At 35.3% G+C, this 21,991-nt stretch overlaps 1 protein-coding gene across 2 annotated transcripts in view; it reads left to right on the top strand.

Annotated features, from left to right (window-relative positions):
* The window catches only part of ESF1 (ESF1 nucleolar pre-rRNA processing protein homolog), a 67,080-nt gene extending 45,301 nt beyond the window's left edge, over positions 1-21,779 (top strand). For both annotated transcript variants that reach the window (XM_045445338.1, XM_045445339.1), the window contains exons 10-14: positions 5,289-5,410; positions 9,184-9,271; positions 17,778-17,860; positions 20,060-20,206; positions 20,922-21,779. In XM_045445338.1, coding sequence (XP_045301294.1) covers positions 5,289-5,410; positions 9,184-9,271; positions 17,778-17,860; positions 20,060-20,206; positions 20,922-21,215 — 734 coding nt within the window. In that variant the 3' untranslated portion in view covers positions 21,216-21,779. The remainder of the gene's footprint in view (positions 1-5,288; positions 5,411-9,183; positions 9,272-17,777; positions 17,861-20,059; positions 20,207-20,921) is intronic.
* Positions 21,780-21,991: the final 212 nt, after the last annotated feature.

Raw genomic sequence — 21,991 nt, 5'->3', positions numbered from 1 at the left:
ACATGTATTCATTCAGTACATACTTTTTAGGTATTTTCTATGGATACCTCATTGAATGCTTTGGGAGATACAGAATTAAATGTTATGGGAGAAGCCATTTCCAGTCTAAGTAGTTTATCTACACCCTTTTATCCTTATTATCTTTATTATGTTGTTTCCACATAGTAGGTATAACCATATTGTAACAGTATTAAGTGTGTACAAGGAGCATTTGTATCAGTTCTATCTGATTGATAATTCTTACTGTTTACTATTGTTCCCCGAACTAGTTATTTTACTTTTTAGTTTCACGCATTGTTGCCCTCTATCTGTAGGTTGGGAACAAGTTTGACTTGTTTATCCTTTCATTTGTACATTTCTTTTAACAGACATTAGGTGTCTGTTTAGGTCCTCCACTAGCCACCAGGGTACTCTTGCGAGGCCAGGGGGGAAACAAGCTATGGTCTCTATCTTCACGAGGCTTGCAAGCTAGTAAAGGAGGCAGCCATTAATAATAATTTTAAAAATCACACAAGTATGAAGTTGCAACTGTGATAAATGGTATAGAATAAAAGAATATAGTACTGTAAGAATTTAAAAAAGAGGGATTTACAGAAGTTAAAAAAAAGAAATTATGGACCAGATTCTGAACATGTTCTAAACAATTTCTTGTTCTGAACAAGTCTTAAACCAAGTTCAAAACATATCAAGTATTTACCTTTCTTATTTCAAAGGTTGATAGTTTGACTTATCCAGTATGCTTTAAGGATACCTAAGTACATAATGACTTGATTATTGTGGAGAAAAAAATACCACCGGGAAGATCCTCATTACTCACATGGACCAAGTATTCCTGTGACTTCTATTATATAAGTAAATGTGTTCTTCCCTCTGCCTACCCCATTGAGGATAACTGGCCCATTTGAACAGATACCTTTGATTTCAGTGTTCTTCAGGAGATGGCTGGTGGTTTTCCTCTAAAACCCTTATACATAGAATAAATTCCAAGTTGGGAGTTCTCTCTGATGGTGGTGGTGGTGGTAGTTAGTTACATTTTAAAAACTGCTTTTGGTGGGTGGCGCAGTCGGTTAAGCGTCCGACTTCAGCCAGGTCACGATCTCGCGGTCCGTGAGTTCGAGCCCCGCGTCAGGCTCTGGGCTGATGGCTCAGAGCCTGGAGCCTGTTTCCGATTCTGTGTCTCCCTCTCTCTCTGCCCCTCCCCCGTTCATACTCTGTCTCTCTCTGCCCCAAAAATAAATAAACGTTGAAAAAAAAAAAAATTTTAAAAACTGCTTTTGGAATTACAACTATGAATAAAGATTGAGTCATTAAATGTTCATAAGTATTCTCAATGGATCCTAAGTCTTCAGTTAAATAAAAAGTGCCAGTTTCAGCCTATATCAGAAATCTTAAAATATGCATTTTGTTTTTATAAACAAAACCAACTATACTACCTACTTGAGTTAAGTTATTCATGTCCTTCCCCTTGAAGACTTCAAATATTTCAAATGAGTAAGGTCAGGAGAAATATATAGTCTTGTTTTAGTGGATTTTAAAAACATATTTGAAAATATTTTTGTATATATGCAAACTACCAAAATAATTTTGAATGGATTGTACTTAAATTATTGTCATAATTGAATCATCTGTTTGTGGCTGGCTTTGAAAGAGTTTTTTACCCCTTATTTGTAGGATTATTGAGTTATTCTTAACTAATTCAGCAGTCCTTGGCTATACACTTAAACTTTTTAAAAACAAATTTGTGCAAAACTAAAAACAGTTATAATGAAGTTGTTTTTTAGTCACATAGTGGCTTCTCTCAAATGAGGCTAAAACTGTCTGAAGAATGTTCTTGTGCATATGCCAAGAGGCTTCTGGGATGGACATATTTTTAAGAACCAGAGCATAAACAACTGTGATCTGTGGCAAGAGATATAAATGACCTCATGATGACAATGAGAACAAAGCATTTTTAAGTTATCATGGTGTTGTGTTCATTCACTGCAATGTGTTTGTCATTCTACTTAATACACATTTGGTGTATTAAGTGAGAGCCAGGCAAAAAAATTACAGACTGTATTGAACTGAAGATAACTATTTCTTTGTTGTTATAAACCAACTAAATACCAGAAAAAAAGTTTAAAATATTTTCTGAGAATAATATTTCATGAATTTTCTACAACTATAGGTCCTTAAACACACATACCCAGACCACTTTGGGATAAAGGCCATTTATTTATATCCTAAAGTTTTGATTCATTTTCTGTTGGAGAGAATATGTTCCAAACTTACAAGATCAAACAGTTGGCTTGAAATAAGAATTCCTCCTTCAAGACAGATCAATTAAGTGTTTATTAAGTACTTACTATGTGTCTGGCACTATGTTAAATATTATGGAATACAAAAGAAGGTGACTTTAGCTGCCTTTGGTTTAGTTGGAAGAAAACTCTAAAGTAAAATAGATGTTATATAATCAAGTACCAAATAAAATAATATATAACTTCTCTGATACAAGTAATGAAATAGCCCTTCTTTTCAGAAATGACTTCTAATCATTGTTTAGAACAGTGGTTCTCAACTAGAGGTAATTTTGCTCCCAAGAAGACATTTGGCAATATCTGGAGACATTTTTATTTTCATGACTGAGGCTATTGGCATCTACTGGATAATGCAGAGATACTGATAAACATCCTTACAACTACAGGATAGTTCCTCACAACAAAGAATTATCTGGTCCAACATGACAGTAGTGCTAAAGTGAGGAATCCTGCTATAGAACCTACAAATGTCACAGTGCTAATAAGTTTTGAAGTTATGGGAGCTGGCCTCCTGTTTTCCCGTAGACCTCTACTGCACCTGTAAATGTTCTTTGCCTGAGACCCTTAGATCCCTATATAGAAATGACCTTTGAGTATCCATAAGCCCCTGAATGCTGTATGCAGGTGTTTCCAGTACAGTGTTTCAGAGAGAGATTCTATATCTTATCAAATTCTCAAGGTACCCATGTTCCAAAGAATGTTAAGACCCTACATGTGTAGTAGAAGTTCATAGTGATTGAGACACATCAAAACAATGTCCTAGTTACTTAAAAGAGACAATGGTACGGAACTTTCCTCAGCATCATTCTAAACATCGCGTTAAGCTTCAGGGATCAAAATTAAACAATACTTTTTGGTGAAAAAAAAGTCTCTAAATATATCAATTTAATATTTTGGAATAAAATCTTTCTTAGTGCTTGAAGAAATTATACTATAATACCTTAAAGATTATTTAAACATCTTATTTAATAATACAATACTGTGCATGTAGAATTAGGCTAGACTGATTGCATGCTAACCCACAGGCATAATATATAAACCTACTATTTTATTATTTGAAATCAACGTCTTTTGTCAGGATTTGTTGCTTTCTCCCAAATGAGGGTCCCAATTTACATTTCCTTAGTGCTGTGTATCTGTTGATTCAGTCAGAGATCTGGACATCATTTTATACAGTTCACATTTCCTTACAAATGGTTAAGTAAAGTGAATTGTATTTTTCTCATAAGAAACATCTTTGAATTGAGAGTTGTGGTTCTGATTTGGCATGCAATAAATCAGAGATCTTACCAACAGTATCTCATAAAAACAAATCTACATAACCTTGAGTATGCATATAATTTAATACTTTTTTAAGTCATAGAAATTTGGAGATTAAGTCTTGGCTTAAAAGCCAAGTAAGGGACCTTAGAGATCATCTATTCCAGCTGTTTCAGGCTGTTCTTTGAGGCACAAGACCCAAAACACTACTTTTAGTTGTTATGTATTTGGACTTCTACCACATATTTTCTTTGAGGGGGAAAACAATGTGTATGTAGGTGGGAGGGTTGCATGCTTCTGATCTAGACCATCCGCTCTTTGCAGATAAAGAAACTGAGACCCAAAGCTTTTGATTTTATTCATCCACTATATACATTTCTTTTCTCTGGGTCAGACCAGCATTTTAGATGTATCTGGCCATGGTATAGAGGATAGCCAGGCAATTACAGTCATGTAGCTTCCTAGCTGTACGTTCTTAGGCAAGTTGCTGAATGTTCTTAGTCTCAGTATACTTACCAGGGGAAAAAAAAAAAAAAAGAATTGTTATATCCTTAGGATTGTTTTCACCTTAGAATTTAGAAAATATCTGGGAAGATGATCTGGATTGACCGTGACTCTCTTAAAAAGCATTTTGAATCATTCCACTAATATTTTTCTGAAATGAATATTGTGTCATCTAAATATTGAAGCTGCCTCCTCTCCAAATTGAACCATGATGTCCAGAAAATACTGTAAAGTAAAACAAACATCTTTATTATCAAAGGTGACAGCACCAGTAATCACATTTCCTTTACTTTGGCAGTAGTGAGGGTCTTCATGGATGGTAGGTCAGCCTCAGGGCTTTTTCTTCCCCACTTTCACTCCTGTCCAGATATTACATAAGCCTTGTAGAAACACAAGTTAGGTACTGCAGAATATAAGAAATAGAGATGAAGTATTTAGAGATGAAGTACAAGAGCAAATGACAACATTGAAAGAGTTAAAGCATACAAAGTGGAATCAGAACTTGGTGGTCCTTTTGATCTTAAGGATGTATTTCACAGAGTAGTTGAGAGATTATGAGAACTCTTTCCTCCTGGCCTATTTCAACAAGGATTGCCTTACTAATCAATTTTTGATAGTCACCTATAGTTACCAGGGAATGCAGTCTTTTTATTTGGGCAACAGAGCAATTAGATATAATTATGTTAAAGACCACTTATCATTTGCTATTAAAAGTGAATGATTAGTTGTATCCTGAGAAGATTTTGTTCCAGGATTTTTCTTAGAGTCTCAAAGCAATTTAAGTATAGAGAAATAAAATTTAAACCTAAATAAAGGATTTTTCTTTAGTGGTTTGACGGCATATCAACTTGCTGGGTTTGCTTATTTATTTTGGTTTGGTTAAGTTTATTATTGTTTGTTATTAGGAAATAGCATTGATATGATTTGATCCTATATTACTCTGATTTTGGAGTTACATAATTCAGTATTGTATTTTATTTTGTTACTCTGTTAAATATCTGTAAGTGATCTTTTTGGTAAATTATATTTTCAACTGAATGAAGATAACATTTTATTTTTTTATTTTATTATTTTTTTAAATATATACTTTTATTTTACCTAAGGACGAGGGAAGCTTCTTTTTGTAGAATATAGAACTATATCCAGCTAATGTATGAAAAGGATGGCATAGAATTTAAAATAAGATAATAACATTTTAAACTGAACTCTATTTGTGTTTTTTCTTAGGTCTGAAAGAAAGTGCAGAAGAGATGGTGAGAAACAAATTGGAAGGAAAAGATAAACTGACCCCTTGGGAACAATTTTTAGAGAAAAAGAAAGAGAAGAAAAGACTGAAAAAGAAACAAAAGGTATCAATGATAATTTTGGGCAAATATTTATTGAACAACAATCATGTATCAGAAGAAAGCAGAAGATATCAGAAGATAGATAGCTAACCACTCACTAGAGTAGGCCATGTTATCACAATTTTAAGAAAGAGGAAAGGGAAAACCCAATAGCTTAAGTGTTTTCTGCAAAGCTACATAATGAGGTACAAATCCTAATAAAAGCCCAGAGCCACTTTAACTACTGTGCTCTAGTATTTTACATTTACGTGCTACCTAAATAAAATAAACAGCTTAATTGATACCTAGATATAAAACAGTTTGGTTCTGTTTCTATTTTTGAGAAAGAAATATGCATACAGATTCTTCTACTTGAGGATATATACACATAGAAATTTTTAACATGCATGAATTTTTTTCTACATTTGTGTTTCTCAACCTGAATTTTTCATTTTTCAGTATTAATCATATGAATCTTTTAACATCTTGTCATTAAATCCCTTTAATTAAGCCTATTTCCTCTGTGCTAATATGTTGTCTTGAAAAATCTGATTGACTCCCATTATTTGGGGATAATATCTTTTCCACAGAGTCCTTAGTAACAGCAGAGACCACTTAATGGTTTTTGCTGCTAAAAATGCTCTATCTTGTCACTGAAATGTAGCATTCTAGCAGTACAGTTATTGCCTTAAGATAATATCAGTAATCACAGAATTTTGCAACTTTAGTAATCTTAAACGATTAGTTCTAGTCCAATCTTGATGCTTTATAGTTGTTGGAAATTAAGTGATTCATCTCCAGATACACAGCTTATTAATGGCCAAGCTGAGACCAGAATCCAGATCTCTCACTCCAGTGTCCTTTCCACTATACCGTATTCTCTAAATATACTACATAAGCTTGTGCTTTTGATGCAGCTGTGACTTTCAGTGCTTGTGAAGATGGAACGCTGCAAAATTGAATGATGCACTGGAGGGATTTTTAATACTCCTCTATTTAGTCAGTGTTTCTGGAAATAGATAATACAATGAGGATAAAGGGTAAAAGCCCTGTCCCCCCTCTTCCTTAGAACTTCTTTTAAAACTAAGCAGGAAGTAAAATATCTTCTAAATAGAATAATTTCACAAGTTATTAAGCCATCTGTGTACTGTAAAACTTACAACTGGGTCTTTTTGGGTCAATAAAGTAGTCTCTTGTTTCTGAGATCTTTAGTAGCTATTCTCTTCTATTTTCATTTGCTGGGCACTTTGAGCTTATCTTGTGCTTTTACTCTTTCCCTTCATTGGGCTAAGCCTGGACTCATTACTACCACTAGAAATATGTTTGTTGAGTGCCAGTTTGTTCTAGGCTCAGTGCTCTGTACTGGATCACTGCTGGATTCCACAGATCCCTTCCACCCACAGGTTCTCGTATACAGAGGAGTTTCAAGAATTTCCTTCATATTAAAAATATTTTGCCCCTTTTCCTCACTGTGGCTTCCATTTTGACGTTGAAAAATTATTACTGAAGAAATGAATACATGTTTATATGCAATAATTGATGCAGCTAAAGTTTAGATCTAAAATCAGTGACGTGAGTAGATACGTAGTTATTCTATAATCTTTGTTAGAAAAATTTGTTACTACTGAATCTATTTTAAGAGTTTGGTAAACAAAATTCATAGAAGCTCTTGCTCTTAAAAGGATATTAATATCAAAATGAATACTTTTTAGGGCTTGGTGGGTCTTCTTCAGCATGGAAGATAATATTTAACAGTATGTATTCTGAATATTTTTGTTAAAATGACTCACTTTTTAGATTCTTGGAAATAACCTCAATCTGGTTTGTCTGACCTCAGTTCACATGTCCTATTTATTATATAGGTTTGATTTTTTATTTAAGTATTCTAATTTAGTAGACAGTCTGTTCAAATTTGATTAGGAAAAATATTAACCAACACATTTGCTTAAAAATAGCCAAAGAGTTTTCAAGGGTGGATTATAGATAAAACAAAATAATTGTTAAAATTGGGTGATGAAAACAGGGGCTTCATTAAGCTGTCCTTACTGCTTTTGCATATGTTTTAATTTTCATAATAAAAAAAATCACTTTCTTGGGGCACCTGGGTGGCTCAGTCGGTTGAGCATCCGACTTCGGCTCAGGTCGTGATCTCACAGCTCGTGAGTTTGAGCCCTGCATCGGGCTCTGTGCCGACAGCTCAGAGCCTGGAGCCTGCTTCGGATTCTGTGTCTGCCTCTCTCTCTGCCCCTCACTCGCATTCTGTCTCTGTCTCTCTCAAAAATAAATAAACATTAAAAAAAAATAAATTAAAAAAAATCACTTTCTTTAACCAGCAAATAAATTGTTATAAATAATTATTTACATGATAATCCACAATGTATAACTTCAAGCTGTTGATAGTCACTGCCATTTCTCAATTTTGTGAGAGATAAGGCCACATCTTTTCACTGATCACCCACATAAAAGTGTTCTTCTCTTTTGAATGTCTGTATCATTTCATTTTTGCTTCTTCTAGCACTTCTTATCTTGAACTGCTATTACTAATATATGTGTCTGTTTACGTGTCTAGCTTTTTTTTTATAGATTGTAAAATTTTTATTCATTTTAATTTTTTTAAATGTATTTATTTTTGAGAGTGTGAGTCGGGGAGGGACAGAGAGAGAGACAATCCCAAGCAGGCTCTTCACTGTCAACACAGAGCTGAACACAGTGCTTGAACTCACAAACCATGAGATCATGACCTGAGCCAAAATCAGGAGTTGGACACTTAATCAACTGAGCCACCCAGGCACCAGATTATAATTTTTTTTAAAGACAGAAACCATGTATCTGAAAACTTTCACTTTTCCCAACAACCCTACATAGCTTTATGCATTTATTAAATATTCCATAAATATTTATTTTTATCCATAAATATTTGTTGAAGAAACAAAAGAATGATCAGATAGGAGTTATTTTACAAATTAATTTTAAAAACTGGTTTCATTCTAGATTGTACTGTTTGATTTAAAAGAAATAAGATGTTGGGGCGCCTGGGTGGCTCAGTCGGTGGGCGTTCAACTTCAGCTCAGGTCATGGTCTTGCAGTTTGTGGGTTCGAGCTCTGTGTTGGGCTCTGTGCTGACAGCTCAGAGCCTGGAACCTGCCTCTGATTCTGTGTCTCCCTCTCTCTCTCCACTCCTCCCCCACTCACACTCTGTCTCTCTCAAAAATAAATAAACATTAAAAAAATAAAATTTAAAAAAAATAAAAGAAATGAGATGTGATATATATATTTACGGATATATGTATATACACAAAGTGGAATATTAGTGATCAAAAAGAATGAAATCTTGCCATTTGCAACAACATGGATAGAATTAGAGTGTATTGCGCTAAGTGAAATAAGTCAGAAGACAAATATCATATGATTTCACTCATGAGAAATTTAAGAAACACAGCAGATGAACATAGGGGAAGGGAAAGACAAGATAAAAACAGAAAGGGAGGCAAACCATAAAAAACTTAAATACAGAGAACAAACTGAGGGTTGCTGGAGGGGTTGCTGTGGGGGGATAGGCTAACTGGGTTGATGGGCATTAAGGAGGGCACTTTTTTGGATGAACACTGGGTGTTATATGTAAGTGATTAATTACTAAATTTTACTCTTGAAACCAGTACTACACTATAGGTTAACTAACTTGAATTTAAATTAAAAAAAAAAAATAGGGTACTTACATAAAAAAAGAAAAAGAAATGATAGGATTTTTCTTCATGGTCTTTGTAATAAACTGTATGTATTTTTATATTCACCTTAAGGCTCTTGCTGAAGAGGTCAGTGAAGATGAACTTCCCTCTGATGTTGATCTGAATGACCCATACTTTGCCGAAGAAATTACAAAAATAGGTAAGCCAGCCCATATTTGAGTTTTTAATTGGAATTTAAAGAAAGGTGACATGGGTAGAAGCAGTGTAAACTACTCATTCTCTTAAAATTCCTAGAATTTGTGTACCTCTTTTAGTGGCTTATAAGCAAGGTCTGTCCTTTGGGGTATAAACATCTATCCAGTTACAAAGGGTCAGCATACAAATAATTTCATTATAGGAGGCTTTGGTGATGTGATTGATTTAATGGTTTACTAGGGATCCCTTTTTTGGAAATATCCTTGTAGACAGATTGACTATAAAAAGATGAGGGGAAAGGAAGTGATCTTCTTGTGTGCTTACACTGCTTTTCTATGACATATCTCTAGGTCTTTACAAAGACTGAAAAAGTGAAAGTGTGAAATAAATTTGTTTATGTGGATGTGTGTATAAATTTCTTAGAATTTTTACATGGTGTTGTAGCATGAAAGCTTTTCTGCTCAAATATACAAAAACATCTATGTTTCATTTATCCATTTTTACATTTATCCTGCTTCATCATTGTAGATGAAAGCCAGCTTCCTCCCCTTTTACCTTGGATCCCAGAACTATCTGGTATTTGATTTCCTGTATCCAAGGAACTTTGTTTCCATCGTATATGCACTGCTCATTCTTTCCCTAATGCTTTCATTCTTACCTTTTGGTTATGTGTAAATGTGTGTGGTAAGGTTCAGCCCATACATACACAAGTCAGTACAGAGACTACTATAAGCATTTTCCATTTGTTCTCATGCATTTTGCCTTTTTCCTGATCAGAATACCACACACATGAACTCCAAAAGGCTTACTCCTGGAGCAACTCCAAGCTGGCATTGTAAAGAGAAGGATTTTATGAAGTTTCCCTGCTTCTTGTCCCTGATGACTAGTGGGCCAGAATAGTTCTCAACAGGAAAGTCAAAATTGCTCAAAATTATTTCCTGGTTGTTACAGCCTTTTAGCACTCGCATTTTTTTTTTTTTTTTTTTTTTTTTGATGAAAAAGGAGATCAAGATGAATAAAGTCTGTTATAGGATGTCAGATTCTTAGGAATTGGAAAGGGAAATGGAAACTTAGCATATTCTGCTTTTTATCATACCTGAGCGGTCATTTCTAGAAGATGATGGATTTTAGCCTTATCCTCTGCTTTCAGAAAACCAAGTTTATAATGGAGAAATGCAAAGCATTATAGTTTCCTTGTTCTCATTCCAAAGTGCTTCATTTGGCATGTACAGTCTGGTCAGATTGTAGAACTCAGGGCAGGATTCAAAGAGTAAGTTAAATTGTTTGATGGCTTGGGGTGGCTTGTGTCTTGGAATCAGCACATGTAAATTGTGAATAAGCTCTCACTAAAGGTAGTAGCAGAAGTTCCAAGGAAAAGTGTAGATAAAATTTGTTTGCTTTCAATATACTTTTGATTTCAGAATAAATCCTAAGAGTAATTATTTGTATCTGGGCTTAAGTTGTTTCTTTAAAGGGAAAAGAAAAACAGAAAGGCTGAGAATTTTTTTTTTTTTTTACATAAATTTTAGGACAAAAAAAATGTATCTTGCCATGTCTGTTTATTCATACTGTCAATAAATATTGCCTCCTCGGTGCTGGACACTCTGCTAGGCTAGAGATATAACAGTAGTAATACAAGCACAGTTATGTTTCTTGAGAAGTCTGTGGTATTAAGGAAGTCATGCTAAACAGGTAAACAGATAAGAATATTGTAAGAATATGATCAGTGTCTTAAAGAGAATAGGGTAAGAGTGCCTGGGTGGCTCCATCGGTTAAGTGTCTGACTCTTGATTTTGGCTCAGGTCATGGTCTCACAGTTGTGGGTTTGAGCCCCACATGGGGCTCTGCACTTACAGCATTGAACCTGCTTGGGATTCTCTCTCCCTCTCTCTCTGCCCCTTCCGTGTTTTCTTTCTCTCTCTCTCCTTTTCTCTCTCTCTCTCTCTCTCTCTCTCTCTCCCCTCCCCCACCCCAAATAAACAAACTTTAAAGAAAATAGCGTAATATAGAGGATAAAACTGGGAGGAAGGAAGAGTAGCTTACTTTAGACACAGAGGGGGGCCAAAAAAAAAATAAGGCTTTTCCAAGGTGGTGACATTTGAATAAGTCCTGTAGAATAAGAAGAAGTCAGGCATAAAGAACATTGCAAACAAGGGAAAAGTAGGTATACAGGCTGTGAGGTGAGAAAGAACTTGTGTTGGAGAAATTGAAAGACCCAATGTGACTGGAAAACGGTCAGAGGAGTTTGATAGGAGGCCAGGCTGGGACACAGGATCAACCCTGCATGGCCTTGTGTCATGGCAACACATTTTGATTTTACTCTCCTAACAGCAGAAAGCCACTGAAAGGTCTTTAAGCAAGAACATGACATGATCTGGTGTATATGTTGGTTCCTGTGAAGAGAACAGATTGAAGAAAAGGCATCAGTGAGAGCTGAGAGACCAGGCTTTTCAAGAGGTGATACTGGTTTAGGTAGCATGCCAGTAATGGAATTGGAAGGAGAAAAGTAAATGGAATTCTAGATCTATTTTAGACATACACTTGTGGACTTACTTGAATAAGGAAGAAATTTAGCAGAACTAGATTTTTGTTTTGAGTCTCTAGAAGAATATTCTTCCATTTACTGAGTTAGGAAGGAATGTAAAAACAGTAGGTTTGGGTGGGAAGTAAGGTCAATAGTTCCATTTTGGGTATAATCACTTTGAGATGTATTAGGTTACATTTATAAAGAAGTCTGGGTGATCAGCCAAAAAGTCAGTGCAGGTACAAACTTAGGAATCAATAGCATATAAATAGTATTTCAAACCATAGAACTGGAAGTTAAAAGCATTGGTAAGAGAGGAGTGTGCGTGATTGGGCTCTAGGTTGGGTAAAGCTTACACAAGGCACTATTACTCTGTCATACTGGAGAAGGTACTACTTGGAAGGTAGGGAGAAAGTTGAAGAAACTGAGAAGGAGCAGCTGTGGAATAGGAGGAAAAGCGTTAGTGTTTGGAAGGGTGTATAGTTCAAGCCCCATGGCTGAGCAGGACAGAGACATTTTAAGCCAGATGGACTTGGATACATTTGTAACACCTTTGCCCTTGGCAATCCCATAGAGCTAAACTTACATACTCTTCAAAATATGGAGGAATTGAGTTCATTGATTAATGCCAGACCTGATGTTTGGCTTAGGTTAGGAGCCAGTTGTGAGTACTAGAAATCTTTTCTCACTTTTCCTTCTGTTTTTCCCCTACACTATAAACTTGCTATAATTTTTTTCTAAACTACAAACTTGATATCAAATGAGAGGTTCAAAAATATGTATTTCTAGAATTAGTGAATAGTTAATTTTTTCTCTTAGAAATGAAATACAGTTGACCCTGAAAACATGGATTTGAACTGTGAATCCACTTATACGTGGATTTTTTTTTATAAATGTAGTACAGTACTGTAAATGTATTTTCTCTTATGATTTTCTTAATAACATTTTTTCTTTCCTCTAACTTTATCATAAAAATATAAATGTAGTAGGTACAAATATGCAAAATATGTGTTAATCGACTGTTTATGTTATTGGTAGGGTCTCTGGTTGACAGTAAGCTATTAGTAGTTAAGTTTTGTAGAAGTCAGAAGGCACATAGGGATTTTCAACCATGTGGGGGGTCAGTGCCCCAAACTTCTGTGTTGTTCAAGTATCAGCTGTATTGGAAAAATTTGTTTATTGCTGTCTAATTGCATAAACTCTTTAATAAGATTTTGTTTTTGAAGAAGTAGGAGAGAAATAAAATACATCACATGTAAATATACCCTATTAAAATGTATCCTTTGTCTTGACAACCTAGATATTTGATAAACAATAAGCCATCCTGAAAGTCTAATAATATGGTATACATACTTGATTCATTCAAACAGTATGATGAGTGCTTATATCCTACTGCTTGCATATGTTGGCTTGCAGTTTTAAAATGCTTTTATATGTACTCTGTCTTCTAATCCAAACTTCAGCCCACTTTATAGATGAGTAAATTGAAATTCAAAAAACATAGTTGAATTGCCCAAGGGCCAGTGGTAAATGGTAGAACTTGAGTTTAAATGGGCTCCCATTTTGTAACCCTACGAGTATGTTGTGAAGACCAAAACCAGAGCCAAGGACCCATGTGTATAAGAAGTGGATATAGGGGGGGCGCCTGGGTGGCGCAGTCGGTTAAGCGTCCGACTTCAGCCAGGTCACGATCTCGCGATCCGGGAGTTCGAGCCCCGCGTCAGGCTCTGGGCTGATGGCTCAGAGCCTGGAGCCTGTTTCCGATTCTGTGTCTCCCTCTCTCTCTGCCCCTACCCCGTTCATGCTCTGTCTCTCTCTGTCCCAAAAATAAATAAACATTGAAAAAAAAAAAAATTAAAAAAAAAAAATAAATAAATAAAAAGAAGTGGATATAGGGAACTGCTGGATTTCCCAGAAAAGCCAGAATGCCCAGGTCCAAAGGATGATTAACAATCTGTATCTGTTAATCTTGGAACTTGCTACAAAAACAGTGAATTGCAAAGGGGGCTTTATCACTCCCTTCTGGTCAGTACTGAGACCGCATTTGCCCTCCAGTGAATTCTTTTAACTGTTTTCCTAAGAAGTACTCAGCTAAACCCTCTGGAGGAAGTTTTTTATGAGAACGCTTCTCAGACATTACAAGTAATAGAATATGAAATTTCCTTTACAGATATTCCTTGTACAGGTCAACTTTTTTTACAACAAATCTTTTTCCATAGATGTATTCTGTTACATTTGTTGCTTAAAGAGATAGTAAGGATAGTAAGCCCCAGTAAGGATTGTTTAGATTTATTTTTTTAAGCCATTAACATCTGATTTTGAATCTCTGTCAATGTATTAGAATCATCCATATGTACTTTTTGCAGCAGTCCCAGGACATGTGGTTTTTTACTTGCCAGAAGATTTACTAAAAAATAAATACAACATTTCAGAACAGGGACTTTCATTTCCCTAGTACTCTTATCTAACTTAGGTCTGAAAACTTTCCAAGGAGAAAAAAAAATGTTTAAAAAAAAATAAATAAGATATGCTCTCTTAATATGATCTTGTTAACGGTGCAGAAAGGATTTCTACACATTATTTATCTTCTGACTAAACAGTTCAGGCCGGCAGAGTAAATTCTTTGTGAGCAAAAAAATTTTTATCATGCTAAAATTGGATATCATTTTTAACCCTTACCATTTTGGAGATTCTTTTTCCTCCTTTGCTACAATCTTTCTTTCAAGTTTATTTTTATTACTTTTCACCAGGTTGTTATAAAATCTGGAACAGTTAGTTGTGGGTTCTTTGAAATCATTTCCCACAATTGTATATGAAGATCTTTATCTCCTTTATGTATTAATCATATACAGCCTGTTTTTTTCCTGCCACGGGATGATCTTCTGCGTACGTCACTTGTCCATTCACTTTAGAAGGAACTCTTGCCTTGAGAACATAGGAGCAGAAGTAAACTTAGGGTGTGGAAGTCAGACCCTAAGAAACTAGAACCCTGATGATATATATATAGATATAGATATACATTCTTTAAAATAGAGAAAACGTTATAATCTGAAAATAGATACCTCCATTTCCTGGAGAATATTTGAGATAGGAGCAATAAAGATTTACACTTTAGGAAGAAGGGCTGTCTACAAATATTTCTTCCTGGAAGTGTAGACAAATGCCTTGGTAGCACTGAGGGGTGAACCTAAACACTTTATGCTGGCATTTTCTCTCAGCTGGGTATGGCTGCCGAAGTACAGCAGGGACTTAATACACATGGAGCAGTTTCTAAAGCCTCTCTCCACTTTAGGCTTTGCTTTTCTTATTATCCCTCATTAGCTGCAGTTATTCAACCATGTTATATTCTGTGAATTTTACTTTTTCACAACAAAATGCATTTTTTTTAATGTTATTTCATTTTTTGAGAGAGAGACAGAGACAGAGTGAGAGTGGAGAAGGGGCAGAGAGAGAAGGAGACACAGAGTCCAAAGCAGGCTCTAAGCTGTCAGCACCGAGGCCAATGCAGCAACGTGCAGCTCAGACCCACGAACCATGAGATCATGACCTGAGCCAAAGTTGGACCCCTAAACAACAGAGCTACCCAGGCACCCCACAAAATGCATTTTTTTTTAATTTTACTTTTTATTTTTTAAAATTTACATCCAAATTAGCATATAGTGCAACAGTGATTTCAGGAGTAGATTCCTTAGTGCCCCTTACCCATTTAGCCCATCTCCCCTCCCACAAGCCCTCCAGCAACCCTCAGTTTGTTCTCCATATTTATGAGTCTCTTCTGTTTGGTCCCTCTCCCTGTTTTTATATTACTTTTGTTTCCCTTCCCTTATGTTCATCTGTTTTGTCTCTTAAAGTCCTCATATGAGTAAAGTCATATGATTTTTGTCTTTCTCTGACTAAGTTCACTTAGCATAATACCCTCCAGTTCCATCCACGTAGTTGCAAATGGCAAGATTTCATTCTTTCTGATTGCCGAGTAATACTCCATTGTATATGCACATACCACATCTTCTTTATCCATTCATCCATCGATGGCCATTTGGGCTCTTTCCATACTTTGGCTATTGTTGATAGTGCTGCTATAAACATGGGGGTGCATGTGTCCCTTCAAAACAGCACACCTGTATCCCTTGGATAAATGCCTAGTAGTGCAATTGCTGGGTCGTAGGGTAGTTGTATTTTTAGTTTTTTGAGGAACCTCCATACTGTTTTCCAGAGTGGCTGCACCAGCTTGCATTCCCACAAAATGGATTTTAAATGGAAAGAGTTGTTAGAAGGAGAATGACATTTGATAGTGAAGGAATATAGCTTAGTGATTAACATTAGAGAGCCTGAGCTGGACTGCTCAGGTTTAAATCATGGTTCCTTCACTTACTAAACTTGAGAGAATTACTTAAGCTCTCTGTGCTTTGGTTTCCTCATCCACAGAATGAAGATTATAACAAATAATAGAATCTACCTCAGCATTGTTGTGAGGATTAAATTAGTTAATATATATAAAGTGAAGAGAACAGTGCTGCTGCCTATCACAATAGTAAGTACTATGTAAGCTTAGAGACCATTGGTTTCTCTGCGTTGGAAGTGCAGAACACAGCTTAGCCAAAGAAGACCATGTTCAGTAGTTCAGAGAAGATTGGCATCGTGTAATAACATTCTAGAGTAACAGAACATGTCTTTGTAGATTCTGAACCGTCTTATTCATTACACTAGTATTTCATACTTTTGCACCCTGACACCCATTCCCTTTGTATCCCTCCTACTCCAAAGACCCAAAAAAGGAAGAAAAAATCAGGCATCAGCATGATCGCCAAGGAGCCCAGGACATCTTATGTATGTGTAGTCAGACTATCATAACAGTAACAACAAGCACTTTATAGCACTGTGTGTTAGGTATTAACTGACCTCTTCATGTTTACTAATTTATTTAGTCCTCACAGTAACCCTATGAAGTAGGTGCTATTATTATAATCGCCATTTTACAGATAAGGACACAGACCCACACTGCCTCAACCGAACTGTGGTACAGCTGGAATTTAAACCCAGGTCAACTGCTCCAGACTCAAGTGCCTTTAATTGCTGTTCATGACTACCTGTCACTCAGGACAAGAACATCTCATCTAACATCTTGTCTCCAGAAGTCCCTGAGTCCCTAGGAATATAAGCAGGGTACCAATAAGGAGCCATTATTACCATAAGTAGTTTTGCCCAAAAATAGCACTAGAAAGTTAACCGAAGATCAAATTTGTCTTCAGAGAATGAGAGTTTTGTTAAACTTTTACTGTGAAATTCTTAATGCAAAGATGAATTTTTCATTTTCCAGATGAGTTTTTTATATACAGAGTTTTAAGAGTTTATATACTAAAGTAACTTTTGTGTGTGTGTGATTTCTTCTGTTGTTCTTACACTAAAAATGTAAGCTCTATTTAAGCTCAGGTAACTGTTCTCCTGGATATCTCTTAGGTGTTGTTTTTTTCCCCCTTAATGTTAAACTCTTTAATCTAGCTGCATTATTTTCCTGTACATTGAAGATGATGCTGCAACTCAATTTTTTTCCCCCAGAATAAAGCAAGTTGCCCAGCACCAGTTATTCAATAATCTCTTCTTTTTCCAGTGATGTATGGTGCTGCATTTTATTATATACTAAGCCATAACTGTTCTATTTCATGAATGGATGTTGAATTTTATCAAATGCATATTCTATACCTATTAAAATGATCTTATGGTTTTTCTTTTTTAGTTAATGATGTAATCATACATTACTTTCAGAAGAAATTCCTTCTTTATAATATTCAGTCACCCCATCCAGATGTATTTATTTCATTCACACCCATAGCCGTCACTTAGTAATATTTTTTTTACTTTCTTCAGTTTCTATACGTTTATTGATAAGATTATTCCTAGATATCTTGCATTTTTGTTCCTAGCATAGTCAGAATGTTATGAATAGTCTTACAGTTTTCCCCCCTTCTGTGTTGGTTTGTTGTGCCAGGTATAAAAGAAAAGAAAAAATCAGTGAAATCTACAAAAGATGGCATATCTCCAGTGGAAGAAGCTGAAATAGAAAGACAAAAGGTAAAACATGATCATTGTTACATGACTAGTGGATAATTGATATGTACAATTTAAATAAAGTTAGTTGTCTGCATAAGTTTCTACTGTCCCTAAAAAAAAAATAACTTATAAAATAAAATATAAAAAATAAAAATATAATATAAAAGATAAAACTTATATAGCAGTGGTATTTATAATTAAGTTATAAAACACATAATTAAGTATTTTAGCAATGCAGTTTTTAAGTTTTACCAAACATTTTTCCAACTAGTACAAAGTTGAAATTTATCTCAAACCCAAAGCATGTCTTTTTTGATTAAAAGGAAAATAACTCATTGTTAAAAATTCTTACTGTGGGGCACCTGGGTGGCTCAGTCGGTTAAGCATCCGACTTTGGCTTATGTCATGATATCGTGGTTCACAGGTTTGAACCCCACATCAGGCTCTGTGCTGACAGCTCAGAGCCTGGAGCCTGCTTTGGATTCTGTGTCTCTGTCTCTCTGCCCTTCTCCCACTCACTCTCTGGCTCTCTCCCTCTCTCTCTCTCAAAAATAAATAAACATTAAAAAAATTTGGGGGGGGCTCCTGGGTGGCTTGGTCAGTTACGTGACCGACTTCGGCTCAGGTCATGATCTCATGGTTCGTGGGTTCAAGCCCTGCGTGGGGCTCTATGCTGAACGCTTGCTTGGAGCCTGGAGCCTGCTTCAGATTCTGTGTCTCCTTCCCTTTCTGTCCCTCCCCCGCTTGTGCTCTGTCTCACTGTCTCTCAAAAATAAATAAATGTAAAAAAAAAATTTTTTAATAAAAAAATAAAAAAATTTTTAAATTCTTACTGTAAGACCAAAAATACTACTATTAAAACCTTGAAATAATATTGCCATAAGTTAATTCAATCCAGATCTGTCCTATAATTCAGACTGCTTTTATGTTGTCAAGTGCTAATTTCTCTCTTATTATGTAAACAACATAAATTTAATGTATAAAATTAAAGTTTTTCTTGAAAATGCAGTGACCCTTATGCTTCAGTGACTCCAAAGATCCATGGCACAGATTAATATGTATTTTTGTTGAGGTAGGAATTGGAGTCAACAGTGTCCCTATGACTGATGTTCATGTCACTCCCTGGGAGTCAGCCTGACTGGTCACCTAAACTCTGCACCATAATGCATATTTTCTAACCTCCATTTATTGCACGTAACAGTAATGCTCATAGAGTAAAGGAACACAAAGAAAATCTTTTGTGGAAAATGGCTTTAAAAAAGAAAGCCAACTAAAGGTGCCAGTGATGAAAGTGAAAGGAAATTAAAGCCATTTAAGTGTTAGTATAGGAAAATTCACCAAAGCCTGACAGCATACTCTGTATTTTCTCTAGTACACATTTTCTCTAGTATTTACTCAGTTCCTCAAAGTTCATGTTTAATCCCATGGTTGGTAGAAAATGCCACTCTTCAGTGGAAACAGACATATTAGATTTCAGAAGCAAATATTAAAATCCTGCCTTTATAGAAATGTATCAATATTGAAAAGTTAAAGGTAAAAAAGCAAAAGAAAGAAGAAATACCTTGCTGTTAAAGCACATGTTTGGAAAGTGTAGTTTGTGTCACAAAATACTACACATTGTTAGATTGAGTGTCATTACTTAAAAAGACCAAAGTGATGGGGCGCCTGGGTGGCTCAGCTGGTTAAGTGTCCAACTTCAGCTGAGGTCATGATCTCACAGTTAGTGAGTTTGAGCCCCGCGTCAGGCTCTGTGCTGACAGCTCAGAGCCTGGAGCCTGCTTCAGATTCTGTGTCTCCCTCTCTCTCTGCCCCTCCCCTGCTCACACTCTGTCTCTCTATCTCTCTCAAAAATAAATAAACATTAAAAAAAATATATTTTTTTTAAAGACCAAGGTGAAAATGAGAAATTTTTATTTGAGAGATTTAGGGAATCTTTTCTATAGCCTATTAACCAGTTAAAATAAGTGAAATGTCTGGTTTTTAAATACAGACTTTCATTCCTCTTGGTGATGCTTCTAAAACTTTTACCTTATTGCTCTACCAAGATCTTTGGGTTTCTTTATGAGTTTTGATAATCTACAATCAGTTTATAGATGATAAATGATGTCCCAGAGCATTAGCGACCAGGTTCTCTTCCTAGAGGGGATATCTGTGCCCCATACTTCTGCTTGGGGGAAAAAAAGCACTGTTGTGTATTTGATCTTTATTTTCTCTCAACAGGCTGAAATGGCTCTGCTCATGATGGACGAGGAGGAAGAGAGCAAGAAACACTTCAATTATAATAAGATTGTAGAGCACCAGAATCTAAGCAAAAAGAAGAAAAAACTGCTGATGAAAAAGAAGGAATTATTAGAGGATGACTTTGAGGTAACCAGGGACAAAAGTCATTAGCCTCTTAAAGGTGGTATTGAATTTAAAGTCAACTCTGGAGATGATCACTGAGCACAACCAAAGTTAGCCTGAAATGTCTTAAGAAGGGCCCGTAGTAGAGCCAGAGCTACCATCTTTTAGTCCAAAACAGCCAGTTCATCCCAGGGTGGATCAAATCACTGTTTATTTAGTTGGGTACCAGGTGAAGTATTGGCTTGTCTTTTGGTAGCCCTATTGCACCAAAAATACATACCTTTTAATGTTAGAATCGCATGCAGTGTGATGCTCACAGTGGGAAAGATATGCATACTCAAGCTTGACTGAAAAATAACAGGTTCATGTCACATCATATCACTGTGTACAATAGCCACTGCAATAGGCTATACTTTTTTCATTGCTATATCTCTTGTTTCTGTCACTCCCTCTTTTCCCTCTTTTTGCTAATAAGTACATATTCCTAATAGTCATACAGGCCTTATGTGTGGGTTTGATTGAGCCTGTACAAAAAATCTATAAACAGCAGTCAGCAACTACTTAATGACTTCCAAGAGTAGGCCTTAAAACTCCATTGACTGTGGGATACAGTTTTCTAATGAATCAATACAAAATGCTCACATTTGTATTTTATATAATCAACAACTCACTTCAAAATTTGGCCCCATTTTGGGCCTTCTGATTTATTAATTTATTTGTTTTTCTTTTGTATTTGCAGGTAAATGTTAAGGATGCACGGTTTCAGGCAATGTATACTTCCCACTTGTTCAATTTGGATCCTTCAGATCCTAATTTCAAGAAAACAAAAGCTATGGAAAAAATCCTTGAGGAGAAAGCCCGGCAGAGAGAACAGAAAGAACAAGAACTTACTCAGGCAATAAAGAAAAAAGAGAGTGAAATTCAAAAGGAATCACAAAAGAGGTCCATTGATCCTGCCTTGTCAATGTTGATTAAATCTGTAAAAAACAAAACAGAGCAGTTTCAAGCAAGAAAAAAACAAAAAGTCAAATAGCTGTTTGTTGTTTCTTTTTGGATTGAGAATGTGTTCTCCTAAAGTGTACTGAAGTGATAGAGGGAATATTTATTGGGAACAAAGCTTTCTTTCAAGAATATGAATAAAATCTTATTCTGATAGTTGTAAAATTTCTTCCCCTATACAACAGTTTGACTTAATTGTGGATGATTGACAGATTTGTTCTGTATGTTTCCACAGATTAATCATAATTAATTTAATTAAACTGAAATACAAAATTTATAAAATTTTTGTATTTTATGAAATTGAGTCATACTAGTAGAAAATTACTCTTGTCCTAATTTTTTAAAAGATTATTTACAATTCTATATAAAAATAGAGCAGTGCCCAGTTGTTAAGTCTGAATAAGAGTTAGGAACAATTTGAAAATATGTAGATGCAATATGTTAATTTCTCTGGAAAAGGAGGCAGATTTAGGTATCTATGTAAATTTATTTTTCTGGCCATAATGGATAGAAGCCAATAACTTCATTGTTTGTTCATATTTATTATAGTTTGTTTATGAAATTAATTTGTAAATAAAAGTATAAAATATTTTTATTATTTTGTGTAGCACTGACTTCTTTACTTTTATATTTATATATAGCACCTTAAATAAACTGTCTGAAAAAATACCTGAAAAATTGACTAAGAGGACAACTCTACGAAGAGGCAGTTCCAGGTTTGCATTGCTCATAATTGTATTTGAAATGTTCGTGAGCTCTGCAATGATTTTTCTATTTGTAGTAACAGAAAATTCTGTCTGCCCTTCAGAT

The sequence above is a fragment of the Leopardus geoffroyi genome, chromosome A3, assembly GCF_018350155.1.
Source record: "Leopardus geoffroyi isolate Oge1 chromosome A3, O.geoffroyi_Oge1_pat1.0, whole genome shotgun sequence".
Lineage (NCBI taxonomy): Eukaryota > Metazoa > Chordata > Mammalia > Carnivora > Felidae > Leopardus > Leopardus geoffroyi.
Note: the sequence above shows the minus strand (reverse complement) of the source record. Positions and strands in the feature narration are given on the sequence as shown.